Raw genomic sequence first — 18,966 nt, forward strand, 5'->3', positions numbered from 1 at the left:
AAACGCACTGAAACAAAGTGCTCACTCCCAACATTCACGTGAAATGGGCCAGCCACGCATGGAGCTAGAAGAAGGATTCATACCTCAGTTGTCACCTGCTGAAGACATTGTACAACCACCACCATTAAGTAGCCTTAAAACCGAATTTAAAGCAGCCAGTGCTGTACGCTTACCTTTTCCTACCAAAGCTGACGGTTACAACCAACCATACTTATCTCAGTACACGGATGGAAAATCACAACCGTACACACCAGAACGAATAAATGTGCATGCTCAGCCCTTTATCCCGAGACAAGCTTCTCCAGCTATCTCAACACCTGTAGCAGAACCATTGGCTCAGTATTTAGCCAGGCGAGATCTTACAAACGCGAGCTTGTACCAATTTGACGACAAGCCAGAAAACTACCGGGTGTGGTACTCCTCATTCACAGACACAATTAGTGACATACATTTAAGTGCAGCTCAGGAGCTCGACCTGATGACAAAGTGGCTTGGTAAAGAGTGATGTGAATATGTCAAACGCATACGTTGAGTGCATGTGGGCAATCCAATAGAAGCGCTACGAAAAGCTTGGGAACGTCTTCGTGACTGTTACGCTGCCCCAGAGATAATGGAGAAGTCACTCTTTCAACGGTTAGAGAGTTTCCCAAAACTCAACAACCGAGATCACATCAAGCTCCGTGAGCTGGGTGACTTGCTGTCCGAGATCCTCGGTGCCAAAGAAGATGGCTATCTCACAGGTTTGTCATATTTGGACACCTCACGAGGTATCTTGTCGATCGCAGAAAAACTGCCCTTTGGTCTCCAAGAGAAATGGTTGTACAAGGGCTGGAGTTTCAAAGAAGATAACAATGGTCGGTTCCCTCCCTTTGAATACTTCTGCAAATTTGTGTGTTACGAAGCCAAAAAGAGGAACGATCCCAGCTTTATGATCCAAGGGAGTGCTGAAAACTCTGTCAATCCAGAAAGACTTGTCTTAAAGAAATTTGATAAAACGTTACCAGTAAACAAAACAGATGTCGCCAAAATAAATACCAACAAACAAACAAATGTTGACCCAGCCAAGAATTGCCCAGTGCACAACAAACCACACTCACTACAAGATTGTCGAACATTTAGAAACAAACCACTCCACGAAAGAAAGGCCTTCCTCAAGGAAAAATGAATTTGTTTCAGATGCTGTGCATCCACTTCACACCTTGCTAAGGATTGTAAGTCATCAGTGAAGTGTCAAGAATGTGACCACACTAGGGATGTGCATCTCCATCACTGAGGCCGATGCGATGCGCATCTCGATACGTTGCCAGGATACAATACATTAACGATACATTTGAAACACCAGGCGATGCGATACGATACGATTCACCCCTGTGGCGATACAGTTCGATACGATTTGATTCAACATTATGCGATTCGGTGCGATACGATGCGATTCAACTCGATGCAAAAATAATGATACTTCAATATGGTACGACAGAGGATTTTTGTTTTATTCCTTATATGCTTATATACATTAACAAAAAAGTGCTTTACATATTTGGTACTGCACATCCCATCATGCCGTTTATTTTTTTTCCTTTAAAAGCTCTCCAGAGTACAGTACAATTGTATAACACCTCACAGTTAAACAATGTAAGGATGCATTGCTCATGATTAACAATGTGCAAATAACATAGGCTGACTCACCAGTGAGCAGAAAGCAGTGGGTTCTATAGGAACAATAAAGAATACAAATAACCTTTCACAAACAGGTATTTCATAACTGCTTACAGTGAGGAAGACATTTAAACTGTTATTGGCCGTCACAGGCTGCTGTAAATTAAACACCACTCTCTCTGACAGAACACCTCACTGAGTGATTTAACTCATAATGTCTAACTTTCAGGTTTCTCTTTTCAGCCGCAGACCCCATGTCGCCTCTTTATGTGCGTCGCTAAGTTCCTCGTACTACGTGTGTACTTTAAAGCGGCTCGGCATCGTTAACAATTTGCGAGCGATTTTTCAAGTTGACCGTCTGTAGTATATAGTGCCGCGCACATATACCATCAGGACGTTACTGATGGCGTGCGGCTGCGGAGTGATACTGTGTGTATGCAAGCCCGCTTCTGGACGGATCTATGTATCATGGCTGTTACCTGTTAAGTAATAAAGATACCTCATACAAAGGTCTACGGATACCTTATTACTCTCCATGACCTGCGGTCAACTATATAGCATAAAGGACTATTACACCGTCTTTCTTGAACAATCCGAAGTATTGCCAAACGTTTGATTTGTAGGTATTTTTCGGTGCGCTGTGTTTCTCTTTCTCCTCAACTTCCGTGTGTGTTGATAACTGAGACTCTCGGCCTCCGTAGTGGCGAAGCAAATATCAAAGATCGTCTCTGCTGAGCGTTGACAAGATGAGGGGATTTTGAATCGTTTTTTTACCGATGCAAAGACGCTACGCAATCGATGCATCGCGAGTTCAACCCAAACTGTAGCCGATGTGCACTCTTTCAACCGGTGCACTCGCATCGTGAACGTTTATGCCGGTGCACCGATGTGAATCGGTGAATCTTAACATCTCTAGACCACACTTATCATGTCACAGCCATGCATCCTGGCCCGCCATTGCAATATCCTAAGGCTCCTTCACCGTCACAACAGGATGGCGGGGAGGGAGAAGCTGAGGCTAGCTACGATGATGTTAACGCAAGCTGCACAGAGGTTTGCGGCAAAGGCCAATGGATTCGCTCCTGTGCTAAGATTTGCCTCACAAAGATATATCCTAAGGACTCTAGGCACAAGGCTGTCAATGCCTACGTGATTATGGACGACCAGAGCAATCGCTCACTAGCCAAACCAGAGTTCTTCAACCTCTTCGAAATAGAAGGCAAAAGAACCCTGTATCGGCTAAGAACATGTTCTGGTTTGATAGAAACATCAGGGAGACGTGCTGAAGGATTCCAAGTTGAATCACTAGATGGAAAAGTGGTCATTACACTCCCATCACTCATTGAGTGTAGTGATATGCCAAATAATCGTTCGGAGATTCCGACACCAAGTGCTGTAATCCAACAACCCCATCTCTAGCATATGGCCAAACACCTCCCAGAGATTCTACTGCTTCTCGGAAGAGACATTTTGTGGGCTCATAAGGTCAGACAGCAAGTCAACGGTCCACACAACGCTCCATTCGCTCAACGTTTGAACCTTGGCTGGGTGGTAGTAGGCGAAGTGTGCCTGGGAAATGTCCACAAGCCGATGGTCGACAGCTTCAAAACCAACATACTGGAAGACAGCCGCCATTTCATCTTTTCACCCTGCACCGGTTACATGCATGTCAAAGGAACGCACGGCAACATCAACCAAACAGCAAAGGCTACAGAGGAGACACTGGGAAAAACAGTGTTCAACAGAACAGGACAACAGACCAGCTCCATTGATCGAGGATACAATTTTCTTGGACATGATGGATGCTAGCATCTACAGGAGCAGAGATAATAGGTGGGTTGCCCCCCTCCCATTCAGGGAATTCCATCAGCACCTTCCCAGCAATAGAGAGGAGGTCGCCAAAAGGTTAACATCTCTGCACAGAGTACTGAAAAGGAAACCACACATGGGGGAAAAATACTTTGCATTCATGGGGAAGCTCATCCAAAATGGACACGCTGAAGTGGCACCACAACTGAAGAACGTGGAGGAATGCTGGTATCTTTCTACTTTCGGAGTATATCATCCTGGAAAACCCCCAGATCTTCTCTCCATCGATGCTTTTCACCCAAAAGGCCGGTGTTCCACCACCCCTAGGCGATTTATCCGAGGAATGGTGGAAAAACAGACAGAAATGGACATCACTTCGCAGAAACCTACAAGTTGGGGATGTGGTCCTGTGCAGAGACAAGCAGGATGTACGCAACTCTTGGCCTATGGCTAGAGTCTCCTTAACGTTCCCTGGAAAAGACGGAAACGTCAGGAAGGTCGAGGTCAAAATAGCCGACCGAGATACTGTGAAGACATTGCTCAGACCAATTTCCGAAATTATGTTACTTCTCTCAGAGAACAAGGCCTGACTGGCTTGTATATTGTATTATGTGACCTCACTGAGGTCAAACGGGGAGTGTGGTGTTTTCGAAAACACTTGTAACGTTTGTTTATTTGACACTGTTCATAAAGTATTTTGAATGTATCACTTCCTGTCAATATTGCATCACTTCCTGTCATCCTGTTAGAAAATGGTAGAAACAATAGGTTACTTACGTAACCCCAGTACTCAAAGTAACATGACGTGAGATGTCTCACTATGGGATGCACCTCAACGCGTATGCAAACAGAAGCATCAATCTCATTACGCCAATCTTGATTGGCTGGTGATCTTGACATCAGCGTCAGGGAATCCACCCATCCTTTAAGTAGCTTGCGCGACGTTGCAGCGTCATTTAAAATAAAAGCGGACAAAAGTGAGCGGTGAGGACCAGCTCGCTGCTGCAGAAATGTGACCTGCTCTATCGAAATCAGTCGCATTGACCTGAAGACACATTTTGAGTTGTATACACTGTTGGAAAGAGGATATTCCTAGCTTTCTAATGATATCAGGATTGTTTTTTTAGGCCTTCAAAGTTTTCGGAGGGAAGATATTTTCGTTTGGAGGGGAAGCTCGCGAGTGTGTGTGTGTATACTGTGCATGTGTGTGTGTTTGTGTAACTTTGCGTTTGTGTGTATTGTGTTTGTTTCCCGGGGAAATCCCTCACGAGAAACACCGGCTGTTGTTATGCCTGCTGTGACGTTAAGTTACTCCGTTCTCCGCTTGTAATTATGCTTTTACAAGCTTCAAAGTTGTAGTTATCATCTGAATTTGCCGAAACAAGTTTAATATTCTGAAAGCCAAGACTTTGTTTAATTGAAATCAGATGAAAACAAACTGTAACGGACCCTGCCGTGTTATTTATGATTACTATACTCTTACATTCATAATTTCAGCCGGAGGGAGGGGGGGCGGCGCTGTGGAAGAGCAGATTGCGAGTGAGAGGTGCCCGTCTTCGTCCCTTTACAAGCTTCAAAAATGTATTTATCATGTGATTTTGGAAATAAAAGTTTCATATTCTGAAAGCCAAGACTTTGTTTGTTTAAAATCAAACAAAACACCCGAACCCTGATGTTACGTTCCCTATTGGGCTAGGGGGACCAAAGGGACACGACACGACCAGATTGGAGTTGGTATATGTTACCGGTGGTTTATTTGTAACCAAAACAAAGAACACAATAATATCCACGAACAGCCTGGACCAACAACGGACCAAACTGTTACGGTTTAACAAAAGGCGAACTCCAAAAGAGAGTTGCACGATATGATACAAAAGAAAGAAAGTACCTCACTTCTAAAGTGGAACAAAACACTAAACAAAATGAGGAGGTGTGGGAACCCAGCTGTTGCTGATCAACAGGTGCCAATCACCTGGGTCTAAGCTGTGTCACAATGTCAATAATCCTAAATGCTGTTCTACAGGAGCTAAGCAACCTGGATCTAAGCAATACACACACAACCCCTATACTAAACACAGAACACTACGACACACTGCTAATCAGTGTGCTCGCACAGAAACCCTACTGAACACACTGCTAGGCAGTCTAACGAAGCACAGAATACACACTGCTAGATAGTCTAACGAATCACAGAATATGGCAGTGTCACAATGAGAGGCTTGAGGCGTCTGTATCACAATACAGAGCCTCCAGAATGATGTCTTTGTACTCCTCCCCCGGATGACGTGGCAGAAGCGGGCGGAGATTGGGTGACGTCCGTCCAATCACCGCGGATGTTGCGAGGTCGGGACGGCCAATGACAGCAGAGGAACTGCACAGCTCATTTACATATGCATACACAAACAGAGTTAATGGCATAACAAAAGTAGCGGCTGTAACACCCGAAAAAATAGTTTTTTACGTAAATCCACTTTTATTTTGAAATGAGCCGTTGCGACTTCCGACTGATTTCGATAGAGCGGGTCACAAATGTCTTGGATGGAAACACCCTTGAACAAAGCCCAGGATGTAGCCAGTCCACGAGTAGAATGAGCATGCAGGCCCGTTGGTGCCTGCAAACCCTGACTCATATAAGCCAGAACAATCGCTTCCACAATCCAGTGGGAGAGCCGTTGCCTGGTAACGGGCTTGCCCTTATGAGGGTTAGCCCAGGATATAAAGAGTTGGTCATTGCAACGAAACTCTTTTGACCTGTCCATATAGGTGCGTAAAGCACAAACTGGGCACAGCAAATTCGGCCGCTGTTCCTCAGAGGAACACAGCGGCGGAGGAAATGCCACAATGTCAATGGGGGTACATGAGCCAACCACCTTAGGTACAAAGTCAGGGTTCGGCTTCAGCAACACTCTCGTTTGCCCCGGGGCAAACTGAGTGCATGAAGGATGTACAGAGAGCGCATGAATGTCACTCACTCGCTTGGCAGATGCCAGAGCCAGTAACAACACTGTCTTCAGTGACAGGTGTTTCATGTCAGCTTCATCCAGGGGTTCAAATGGAGGTCGAGTGAGCCCATCTAAAACCACTGCCAGGTCCCATAAGGGCACCAGTGACCTGGAAACTGGGAGGAGCCTGCGAGCCCCTTTCATAAAACGGCAGACCAAAGGATGTTTTGTTTAGCCGTCTTTCCCTCAAAGCCCACATGGCATGCAGCAATAGCAGCCAGGTACACTTTGATCGTAGAGAAAGCTCTGTGTTTATCAATTAAGTCCTGTAGAAATGATAAAATCACCCGACAGGACATTGAAAAGAGATGTGTCCTTTTTGAAGGCACCACTCCTCAAACACCCTCCACTTACAGTCATAAAGAGACCTGGTGGAGGAAGCTCTCGCACTCTGAATAGTGTTTATCACCTTCTGAGGGAGTCTCACTGTATTCAGGTTGTACCACTCACGGGCCAGGCCCATAGTGCCAAGCGCTCTGGGTGTGGGTGAAAGATCGTCCCCCCCGCCTGAGACGGTATGTCCCTGTGTAGCGAGAGCTGCCACGGCTGCCCGCACAGCAGCTGATATATCTCCGCCAGCCAGTACATTGCAAGCCAGTGCGGAGCTATCAGGATCAGTGTGTGGCGTTGTTCTCTCTCTTTGGCCAGAGTTGGGGGTATCAGAGCCAGGGGTGGGAATGCGTACAGAAGGGCCGGAGGCCAAACGTGCGCGAGCGCGTCCACGCCTAACGGTGCGTTTGAATCGTGCATTGAAAAGAACAGCTGACATTGAGCATTTTCTTTTGATGCGAACAGATCTACCGCAGCTCGGCCGTAACGCACCCACAGCTGACTCACAACCATTGGATGTAGAGTCCAGTCTGCATATAGTGGTGTACCTCTGGACAGCAGATCTGCTCCTGGTACGTGCGTCGCTCTCAGAGAGAGGAGACGTCCGCAGCTCCATAAGATCAGTTTGCGTGCCAGCATGTGTAACTGGAGAGAACGCAAACCCCCTTGGCGGTTTATATACGATATTGTGGTCGTGTTGTCTGTCCTCACGAGGACATGATGTCCTCTGAGAAAAGGCAGAAAGCGTTTCAGGGTGAGGAACACCGCTAAAAGCTCCAGATAATTTATTACGAAACCCAGGTCGAGCAGGTGTTTTACGAGGACATTCGTCTGCGTAATAGCCTCTTGCTCCGACTGTGCGAGAAGGAGCCAATCGTCCAGATAAGTTGCCAGGCGAATACCCTGTTGTCTTAACGGGGCTATCACGGCTTCCGTACACCGTACAAACCCTCGCGGGCTGAGAGATAGACCGAAGGGAAGTACTCTGTACTCGTAACAGACACCCTGAAAAGCGAACCTCAGATATTTCCTGTGTGGGTAAAATACTTTGCATCTTTCAGGTCGACTGATGTGAACCAGTCGCTTTGGCGCACGAGATGCAACAGAGATGTGTGAGTGAGCATTCTGAATTTGTATCTTTTGAGATATTTGTTCAGAGCTCTCAAATCTAGTATAGGCCGAATTCCGTTCCCTCCCTGTTTGGGAACGAGGAAATACTTGGAATAAAAGCCACTCTGTTCGGCAGGTAATATCGATATAGCCTTCTTTTCCAGTAGCGAGAAAATCTCTTGCTCCAGAATATGGGCCGACTCTCCCCGGGCCTGTGAATACAGAATGCCCGAGAAGTGAGGGGGGGTGACAGTGAATTGGAGTCTGTAACCCCGTGTTACTGTCTTGAAAACCCAAGCAGAATCTGTGAGCATCTTCCACTTTTCGCTTCTCAACGCGAGCGGAGATGTCACATCTCTGTCGTCTGCCCTCAGTGTCTTTATTTTTTGTGTTATGGGGCCCTCTAGTGTCTGAACACGGTGGTACCCCAGGTTGACATCCCCGGCCGACACTGCGCATGCGCGTGACGGTGGTGCCTTCACAATCCCGTCTATTGTCCGCCTTTTGAGAGAGGCCGTAGCCGCTCTCAAAAGAGGGGTAGACGACAGACTGTTTATTGTTTTTATTGTTTTTCTTTTCATTTGTATTGACTGCGCCCTTGGCTTCAAGCCTGGAAACGACAGTGGAAAATGATTTATTAGGAAACAACAATGATGACATGTGTTTTTGTGACTTAAACAGGCAGCGGAACTTGCTGTCTTTGATGTTAAGTCCATTTCCCTGATGGCGTGAACTTGAGGATGAGGTTCTGGCATCACTCAAGGCGGCGGGAAGATGGGGGCATGGTGGCACCCCGAAAACACATGAGCAACTAACACTGGAACGTGTTCTGGAGCTGGGGAACAGGGAACTTCCAGCTCCTTCGTCGAGGAGAGGAGAGGAGGCTGTCAGGCCGCCCGCTCCTTCTTCCTCGCCTGGTGGCTAAAAACCTGGGTCGGCTGCGCCTGAGCGGCAGCTGCCGGAACCGGAGATTTTCTTGGCCAGCTCGTCCTCGCCTCGTGCCTGGGCTGGGGACCCGGGACGGGCTGTGGTCTCTGCTGCTTCGGTATCTTGAACCGGGCAGGACGTGAGGCAGCTTGAGTGAAGGCCTGCCGCGGGACCATTGAAGGTGGCGCCTGGACCCTTCGGGGGAGACGGAGCTGGAGAGCCTCGTCTCCCTTCTTCTTTGATTCGCATCTCAGCTGCATCGAAGCTAGAGCGGAGCCAAATATGCCCTCGGGAACAATAGGCATGTCCAGAACATCCTCTTTTTCCCGTTCTGGAAGGTTCGTCAGGTTGAGCCACCTGGCTCTCTCCTGTACCACCATAATTCCCAGTGCTTTGCCCGTGGCTTGGACTGCACAGCGCTGCACACGGAGGCAAATGTCCGTGATCGCTGCGATCTCGTCCCACGCGGCAGGCTCAGGTTTGCTCGACAAATCTTCGCAGAGCTCCGCCTGGTAGGCGGTCAGCAGCGAGGAGACGTTGAGCGCCCTGGCGGACAAAGCTGTGGCTTTATAGGCCCGTTCTGTCATCGCTGACTGGAACTGGTCTGCCTTTGCCGGTAGCATGGGGTTCCTGCTCGGTGTCGAAGCCAGCCTCGGTTGGAGGTGGGCTGCCACCAGCGGTTCCATGGGCGGCATGCGGAGCAGGCCGAGCCTCTCCATACCGTCACAGTCCAGGGAGGAGGCACCCTGGATTGGGGCCTTGTTGCTAAAAGGGCGGTCTCTCCACGAGACCGACACCTCGTCCAGCATCTCCGGAAAGACTGGAAGGAGCTGCCTCTTCGTCCTCGCTGCTTGGGGCAAGTTCTTCCCCTCGTAGCGAGATCTGGAGGTCTCCTTGGCCACTTCAGGCCATGGGATGTCTAGCCTGGACGCAGCGCGTTGACACACGGCCTGCAAGTCCATACTTAGGAAGGGCAAAGCTGGTGTGCTTTCGCCCAGGAGAGCGGACATCGCTCCCGGCTTTGCAGCCTGAGCCGATGAAACGAAGATGTCATCCTCATCCGAGTCGGACAGGAGGAACTCAGGGGTATCCTCTTCGTCCTCCATATAGTCCAACTCCAGGACATCCTCCGCGGGTGGAACCATGATGAGGTCCAGTTGGGAGCCCCAGCTTGACACAGCGCGGGGCTCAATCTCTGCGGCGGACGCCACCATGTATTGATTGCCGGCCAGCGAATCAGCGGACATGAGGGGGTCCTGTCCCGACAAGCTAGCTTGGCATGCTAACCGTCGGCGGAGGCTCTTAATGGTGAAGCGGGCACAATGCCCGCACGAGCCGGGGTTATCGATAGCCTCCCGGGTGTGTTCCAGCACGAGGCAGGACGAGCAGACCTGGTGTGAGTCTGTGCCTGAGATCTTAAACCCGCAGCCGCATAGCCGAGCCTCCGAGTCCCTGACTCCTCTGGTGTGAGGGAGAGAAGGGTCCATCCCCGTTTGCCGGGGTGTCGGCGCGGAGGGAAAAGCTAGTAACAGGTATGTTACCAAAAAAAATCCAACCTTATCGTTATTCCGAAAGGAAAAACGACGGGGTAGATTTTTCTTTAAAAAATATTAACTGGTGTGTTAATATCTTTCTTATCTCCGTCTCCTCTGGTGTGAGGGAGAGAAGAGTCCGTCCCCGCTCGCCGTGGTGTCGGTGCGGAGGGATAAACTAGCAACAGGTATGTTACTATTTGAAGAAAAAAAAATCAAACCTTACCGTTATTTCGAAAGAAAAAACGGCGGGGGCAGATTACAATATTAACTGGTGTGTTAATATTTGTTCAATTCTTCTGCAAAGCAAAAAAAGTAACCGGCAAGCGCCCGTCGACCGAATGTTACCTTGGGTTCAGTCTGTGGACCGTTAAGCTAGCCCGGCTACTGATATTCGAGATGTGCTCTGAAGCGAGAAGAGGTGTTTGAATGACGCTGCGACGTAGCGCAAGCTACTTAAAGGGCGGGTGGATTCCCTGACATAGACGTCAAGATCACCAGCCAATCAGGATTGGCGTAATGAGATTGATGCTTCTGTTTGCATACGCGTTGAGGTGCATCCCATAGTGAGACATCGAACGGAGTGTTATGAATGAGAACTCAAGGAAGCCACATGTTTAGGCACTGTTAGGATCCATTTGCATCTGCATGAAAAGACCGATCAATCAATGTCGTAAGTGATTACATTTCATTGTTAACATGTTGTAGTTCTTATATCAATGCTTATTTGATGGAAAGATGTTTAAGAAATTAAGAAAAATGTAAAGTTATATTGTATACATTTACAATGCAACTAAGGGTGTTTGAATAGACAACACAAGACTAAGATCGTTTTGCATTCTGTATTTATTGTTGCAGTTTTCACTCCATGTCATGGTGAAGGAGTTACCAGTAAAGTTTCCCAACTACGACGACGACTCTTTTTCTTCATTTTGAGTGGAGTTTAACTTCGTGTTAAGTCTGCAGCTTTTACGTCCGGATAAGAACATTATAGTGTCTGACTTTATGAGCCCCAGTTGCTGTGTTTTTGTCGAGGACAGCGGAGCAGTATTGTGACCTGTTTCTGGAGATCGCACTCGAGGAAGAGTTGCGGTTGATCCTTCCTTTTTCCTGTCCAGATGGCAGCTACAGCTGACAGCAGATATGAAGTCTCTTGTGTTGACATGTCTATCTTTGAAGCTCTTACAAAAGCTCATTGGTGGCAGAAGTGTGTGTAGGAGTGTGTGTATGTGCGAATTTCAGTGGCTGTGGCTGTGTATATTTTTACATGATTTTGTTTGCATATAGAATTACGTAAGGAAAAATCAATCAAAACAGGCCATATTTTTCATCTTTCTGAACTTGGCTTATTTTTACACATTTGTTAAAGTATTGCCTTGCACAGCGCACACAAAGTCCTTTTTCATTAGACTTGATCCTTGGATAATTTGGATTTCAGCCCCAGGAACCCATGAGAGAACAGACATTTGAATACTGTACTTGTCAGCCAAAGACAAATCCCCTCTCCTCCTCCTCCTACCCATCCTGCTCTGGGGAGATAACAGAGCTCTTCTGTGTCGCAGAGAGACACTCTGCTATGCTCTGCCAGATCGGCTACCAAGTTTTTATTTTGGCTACAATTTGTTGGCTTTTATCTTGGACTGGACATAAGTCATGCTAAAGAGGAATTTACAGGAATTTGCAAAAGTTGTATATTCATTTCAACCTATATGAGGGTAAATACAAGTTCACTCTTCCTAAATTTTATTTAAATAATTTGTAATAAGCAGTAATCAGCACAATTGAGTTTTCATGTAAAAGAGAAAGGTCCATCATTTGTGTATTCTAGTAGCATGACTTCAGTCTTTACTAGGAAACACATGACTTGACAGCAAACTGAGTTTGATCAAATGTACTATCTCTACTGTAACAGTTACAACAAGTTGCGCATTATCAGGACAATATGTCGTAATGCACTATGTCTCTGTCATAGCATACCTGGATTTCGTGTTCTTCTGTTAAAAAACAAGTTACTTAACATCTTCTCTCTCTCTCTTCTTAATTCAGTGACCTCTGAATTCATTATGTGTTGTTGACATCTAATGTTAAAAACAATACAATCTGATTTAATTCAGAACAAGTTAAATTACTATTTGGTGCCAATACAGTCTGAGGTTGGGGTGGATTTGTGTCACAGTCTGTTTATTTATTTTTTTATTACCTTATTATTGTTTTATTACCTTATTATTGTGTCTTGTCTAGTTTACTTCCTGTCTTTAGTTTCCCTCCTGTGCCTGATTGTCTTATTGTGTTCACCTGCTGCCCCTGTTTCACCTCTCCTACCCAGCTGTGTCTCGTTTTGTGATTACCCTTGTGTGTATTTAGTCTTACTTTCCCTTGTGTTCTTTGTCAGTTTGTCATTGGTGGTCATGGTTTGGCTCTTAACGTCTATTTCTTGTAACTAATTCACCAGCATTTACTATGGTATGATCTTGTTTGAAGTGAATATCTGCACTTTCTTTGTTGTTCCGACTTTGAATCTTTATGGTTCTTTTATTGTAAATCGCTTTGGATAAAATCTAAATAAAATGTAATGTAATGAATGTTGGAGGGACATCCCATGATCACAATGTCCAAATACAATGTTCTAATCTCATCAACTTCTAAAATGCTTTTCATAGTGAAACCACCAACAAAATTGGTGAAAACATTTTTTTATTCAGACAAATCAAATACACAGTGAATTCAAGGGGATGAATACTTTTACGATGTCACACTTTATTTGCTATAGCTTTATACCTAGAAAGAAAAACAATAACAACAGCTCATAGATGGAACATAACACTGTAGCATCTTGACAACAGTGATACCACAAGTGTGGTTGATAATACAAAAAAAGTAATATAGTATGTTAAGGTAAATATCAAAGAAGCACATGTTGTTCTTATCCATCAATCCCAACATTAAAGACTCCGGAATTTAGTTAAACATTAGGCTATTTAAAGAACATAGTGTTCAGCCTCTCCACTACAACATGACAATGCAAGTAGGCCTATAGTTCAGTGGGGATAAAAAAAAAACAGCTTCTTACATTTCTGCCACCTTGAGTAAACATGCCATTAGATAAGAACAAAGCAGTCTCTGTGAAAGCCAAAAAGGCTAATAGGCCAACTCGACCAGTCAATGACATATAAAAGTAGGTTTGCCTTTTACTCCTCACTTAGCAATGACATTTAGGTTTCATAGTGGAGTGTGCTCCTCTTGCAGAACAGAGGAGAAAATAGCCGACAAGTTTAACTCGGGCTCGTTCACAGAGCAGATAGTTACAAAAACACAAGACAATGTACGCTGGAAATGCCAATTTGGGATGAAACTTTAAAGAAACAATTATTGTAACTAATATTGCTCCAATTGTTAACTGAGACCGTGAGCAGGAATGTATCAGACATCAGTCTTCAGTCACTTCATCGGGAGAAAACATACTCGGTGTAACTGGTCCACAGTTTGTCTTCCCCCGGGTCGTTGCTGCCGTATGAGCAGGTCCCGGTGGAGTTACAGGCCACCATGTGGAAACCGGCCTCTGCCAGCCGGTCAAACGCCTGCTCCAGAAAGTTATACTTGAGGTAATACCTGGCGGTGTATTTGTCAGCAGGGCGGTCCGGGTCGCGGCTCTCATTCAGGGTTTCTCCAAAAACCTCTTTAGCCAGAGATATCTTGCTGCACACGGTAATTCTGGCAACCCTGCGGAACTTAGCGTCTGCCTGGATGTCCCTCCCGATAGTGTAGCTGCCTCTGTACCCAATGGTGATGTAGCCGGCGCTAGCCCCAGGAGAGCGCAGCGTAGTGCCCGAGGAGGAGGAGGAGGAGGTGACCGGGGAGCTGAGCTCAGCCTCCTCCGGGTCCCCGCTGTCCTCCGTGAACAAGCTGTCTTTGCTGCCCGATGCCAGTCGCTTCGACAGCTCCGGTAACTGGAAGAATTCCGCTTCTTTTTGCAGTCGTCTCCTCTCTTTGAAAAATTCGGGCAAGAAAAGCTCAGAGTCCCGCATGTAGTCCAAAATGTAGCGGAAGAGAAAGCCGTCCCGGTCGAAGAAGAAGCGGCCCTTTCCGTCTTTAGGCAGGTCTCCCGGGGAGCTCTGGGTGAACTTGGTCCACAGCAGAGAGTTGGGGACCGCAGTGAGAGTTTCAAACCGGGTCACATACACCTGCCCACCCACGTTTAACTCCACTATCTCGGGGAAAGTTGAACTTTGGCTGTCGGTTTGAGCCATCTCGCTTTCGTTGTGTCCCTGTAAGAGCCCTAACACGGACGGACAGCCTGAGAGTCACTCACTGTACAGTAATGTGTTTACTGCTATGGTTTACTGGTGTGGCTGTGTGGGAGGAGAAGGAAAAAGGACGGCCACCAGAGACATTAACTGTTCACTGGAAAGCTCTGTAAAACATAATGGTGCCTTCGAGGGCCCTTTGTAAAACTCAACGTTATACTTGTAAACCTTGACATCATGCATGCATTGGGGTGACAAATAGGTATATACATGTTCTTAGAAAACAACATTGTCTTTCCAAGAGTTGGATGAGAAGACTGATACGATGCACTAGGAAATATATTTTGTATTAACTAAATGTCCCAACAGCTGGCCTATACAGTATCAAGATGTTTCCATGCACATCTTAAAACATGCACTGTTACAGTTTCAACTACCAAACGTTAAAGCAGAGTTTCATGATTGTGTTGTTTAACAGAAGAACACAACATCCAGGTGTGCTATGATGCAAACATGCATTATGACTTAATTTGTCCTGACAATGTGAATATTATTCAGTTAACTTATTATTACAACTGTTTATAATGTAGCCTTATGTCACTATAATGGATGGTTAACATCTGTATTGCCTGCTGTAATGCCTTTATGATAAGTCCAGTAAGGATGTGTTTATCTCTGTAACAGGAAACTTGTGTCTTTCTGTAGCAGCGTGCAAAACAGTAAGACATGTCGAAATGTGACTTAAGTTCATGAACATTATTCCTTCAGGCTGCAGAAAGAGAAAGATTGTGGTCTGTTTAGAGGCAATTGGTTAATTCATAGAAGCAGTGAAGCTGTTACTATATGAAGAAGACGTTATGAGTTAGTGGAGTCATCATAAACACCTTGTGATTCTTCTGTGTTTATTACATGAGGTTTAAAGTTCATTCTTGACCTGGGAAACAACTTTCACCACATAATGCATTTAGTACTTTAGTTGTTCTGCTTTCAATCACATCACATGATCCTGAGTAGAAGTCATTCATGGTTAGAGTTATGTTCGGGTCCATGCCTAATAACTGTGCTCAGAGGTCAAAGAGACCTAATGCATGATATGTTTTGTACAGGGTACATTATGTTGTCAATGTTGCCATGGAACATTTGTATTCTGGGCCCCCAGGGATGCAATCCTTGGCCCTCCCACTTTTTTTGAACACTGCATTCTTAGCAAAGGAATGCTCAAGTTATTTATATTGTTATAACCAATGTTGAAAACATGTCCTTGGCTAGGAGTCATTATTTTGTTTCAAAGATAAATTGCAAGAACCCAACACTCCTGTACAACTGAGAGGGGAGATTTGTGTCTGGGGTCTTTGTGTGTACACCCCTGCACTAATATAATAACAGGCAAAGGTCAGTGCACAGTGTCTCAAAAACCTAAAGGGTAAAATAAAGCTGGTCTGACGGACCTGTGCTGTCTTCACAATCCCCTTAAAAGAGTCTTCCTCAAATCCACTTAATTCTTAACCCAAGATTGATTTTAGCTTAACACCAAAGAGCTCTTTGATTTACTCTTAAAGTGCAGTGTTTGCTGTATCATATTTCAGAGAGCACATCAGTATTTCTGCTGAGGAGAACCACTGGCACTATCGCTCATCATCTGAGTCATTGGCCTGCTATATAAAATGTATGATTTAGTTTAATGCATAAAAAGCATCAGCTACTTTTGAGAGAAAATGTTGCTAAATATCCATCTGCATTTTTGGAAACAACACAAACACATTTAGAGATACAGCTGCAGTCTCCAGAAATAATACAGTATATGAAAACAACCATAACAATCTTACTGTCAAAATCCTGTTGATGCAGTTGTACAATAAATATGATTATGGAATAAATCTTGCAGAGTTTTTGAAGGTCTGAAAGAAAACTGTGTTCATTTAAAGATGAAACACAAAACATGGGAATGAAGGTAAATATTTTTGATGAAGCAAAACTGAGTTAAAACATCTGTGTATTCTGTCAAATCCAGGAATAATGTATGTTAAAATAAACTCTGTGAAAACAAAGAAGCTCAAATTAAGCACTAAAATACTTGTATATGTTTTATGTTGAATCATTTTGGTCCAAATATACAAAAATTACATACAAACAATGATTGTTCCATCGTGTCATCAAATAAATTAAGTATTCTTTTTATTAGCACATTACAAGCTCCATCAAAGACATTCAAATGATTGTTGGCGTTTCTCCTCGAGATATCTCAAACGTAAGATTAGAGCGACATCTAGTGGACAATTAATGAAGAAGCAGGTTGTTTTTGTGTGACGATACTACTTGTGGACAACCTCAAGCGCAACTTCAAGATGACTGGCAATGCAAGCAAATAAATAAATAGATTAAAAAGTAAAAAAAAGTATTGTTCATAAATGTCCCAACAAATGTAAAACTGACCACTGTATATAATAAAGGCACCATGACTGTTTATGGGTGTGTGAAATGTTTTCCATTTTGATTACAGATCATTTGTTAATATAAAATAAATGATCAAATCTCTTTCTCTGCATATACACCTAACAGTTGTCCTCTGTCCAGACTGGACCTCATATCTGTGCTATGGTCTTAAAGGTTAACATTTCTCTCACTCTGGCTGCAGATAATTGGACAGATGAAGTTGTTAAGTGTAGCTTTTCAGCAATTGCAAGAATATGAAGGTTAAGATATTGCAACTTGTTTAATTATCCTTCTGAGATTCCCTCTTTAACAGTCTTAGACATTCATCATTTGGTTTTGGTTATTTAGGTATACATTATTAAAGGTTATATCCTGATTGAATGGTTTGTATATAGAATGGTGTGTATGTTGATGTATAGGCTAAAGCATAACATAATTGAAGGGGGGACACATTTTGGAAGTTATGTTGGATTACAGTGACTTTTCAGCACTTGCACAGTGTGTGTGTGTGTGTGTGTGTGTGTGTGTGTGTGTGTGTGTGTGTGTGTGTGTGTGTGTGTGTGTGTGTGTGTGTGTGTGTGTGTGTGTGTGTGTGTGTGTGTGTGTGTGTGTGTGTGTGTGTGTGTGTGTGTGTGTGTTAAATGCTGTATAACTGTGAGCAATCATGTGACCTTCTGCCTGTGACATAACGCTGCGTCCTGATGTGACACCCAGCCAAACACTGTCAGTCAGCAGTGTGCTGGAGCCGGACCCCATCAACACAGTCTCTGTGCTCTCTAAAGCACCCGGCCCATCATCCATGGTTGGTCTCCCCTTTCTCACCTCCTCTCCAGTGAACCTACTCCTCTCTGACACAACCAAAAACAGAAAACCCTCTAGTTCAGAAGTTATTGAATATTTTCCACAAAACAATCACCAAAAATAGGGAAAGCACATTTCTCCGAACTTAGTAGTGTAGTATAACGCAGGAGACTAATGTGCTAGGTGATTTTGGCAGCACTTGAATGTCTAACAGTGGAGTTATTAAATATTACAATTATTTAAAAGCATATTTCTTCAAATTAAGTGTTGTAGTTTGACCACTGGTAGTCCATAAATGTGGGAATATATTTTTGCTAGCGTTTTACTGTATGACAGACATAAACAATGTTCAACAAAATTAAGCAAACCAATTGGTGTTGACGGTAAATGTGCTAAGTGGTGTTGGTAGAACTTGAATGTATAAACGTGGAGTTATTCAATGTTTCCCAAAACAAACAATTATTTAAATGTTTGAAAAAGTTTATTTCTTAAAAATGATATACAACCAGTGGGAGAACATTAATGTGTGAAGTGATTTTGATAGCATTTTACTGAATAACAGACGGGAAAGTAATTAAATGTTTTCAATAAAATTGTTCAAGGCAAGGCAAGTTTATTTATATAGCACTTTTCAACACAAGGCAATTCAAAGTGCTTGTTTGTTCAGCAAAACAAAGCAAATTCATTTTTTTTTAAACGTATTGGTGCAGTTTAACTAACAGGAGACCATTAACGAGTACAATGATTTTGGTAGCATGGTACTGTCGCCCATGACGGGGTTATTCTTGAAAATGTTTGCACTATGTATTTTCATTGTTGCACTTAGTCCCTGAGCACAGCTCAAATTAGTGGTTTTTTTATGACAATTACTGTGTAGAGTGTAGCTTGTTGTTTACCGCATTAAGGTTGTTGAGATACGTTTTTTTTTGTGAATGTTTAGTTGTTTGATGTATTGATCCGTCAAGTTCAAATGTATCAATATCTTTCCAACTGTATCAAACTAAACCCTCTCCTCTGTCAAACTGTCCTAGCCGGGTTGTTCCTGGGAGTTGGAGGGGTTTTCAGTTGGCTGCAATCAATGTTTATTTATATAGCCCAATATCACAAATGTTACATTTGTCT

The 18,966-nt window shown here is 44.4% G+C and overlaps 1 protein-coding gene across 1 annotated transcript; it reads right to left on the bottom strand.

The window, feature by feature from the left end:
- Positions 1 to 13,043: 13,043 nt before the first annotated feature.
- On the bottom strand, positions 13,044 to 14,725 carry LOC117466603 (BTB/POZ domain-containing protein KCTD12-like). Its single transcript, XM_034109955.1, has one exon. The coding sequence runs from the start codon at positions 14,611 to 14,613 to the stop codon at positions 13,810 to 13,812; it is 804 nt and encodes a 267-aa protein (XP_033965846.1). The 5' UTR covers positions 14,614 to 14,725; the 3' UTR covers positions 13,044 to 13,809.
- Positions 14,726 to 18,966: the final 4,241 nt, after the last annotated feature.

This window comes from Pseudochaenichthys georgianus, chromosome 3 (genome assembly GCF_902827115.2).
Source record: "Pseudochaenichthys georgianus chromosome 3, fPseGeo1.2, whole genome shotgun sequence".
In the NCBI taxonomy this organism is placed as follows: Eukaryota; Metazoa; Chordata; class Actinopteri; order Perciformes; family Channichthyidae; genus Pseudochaenichthys; species Pseudochaenichthys georgianus.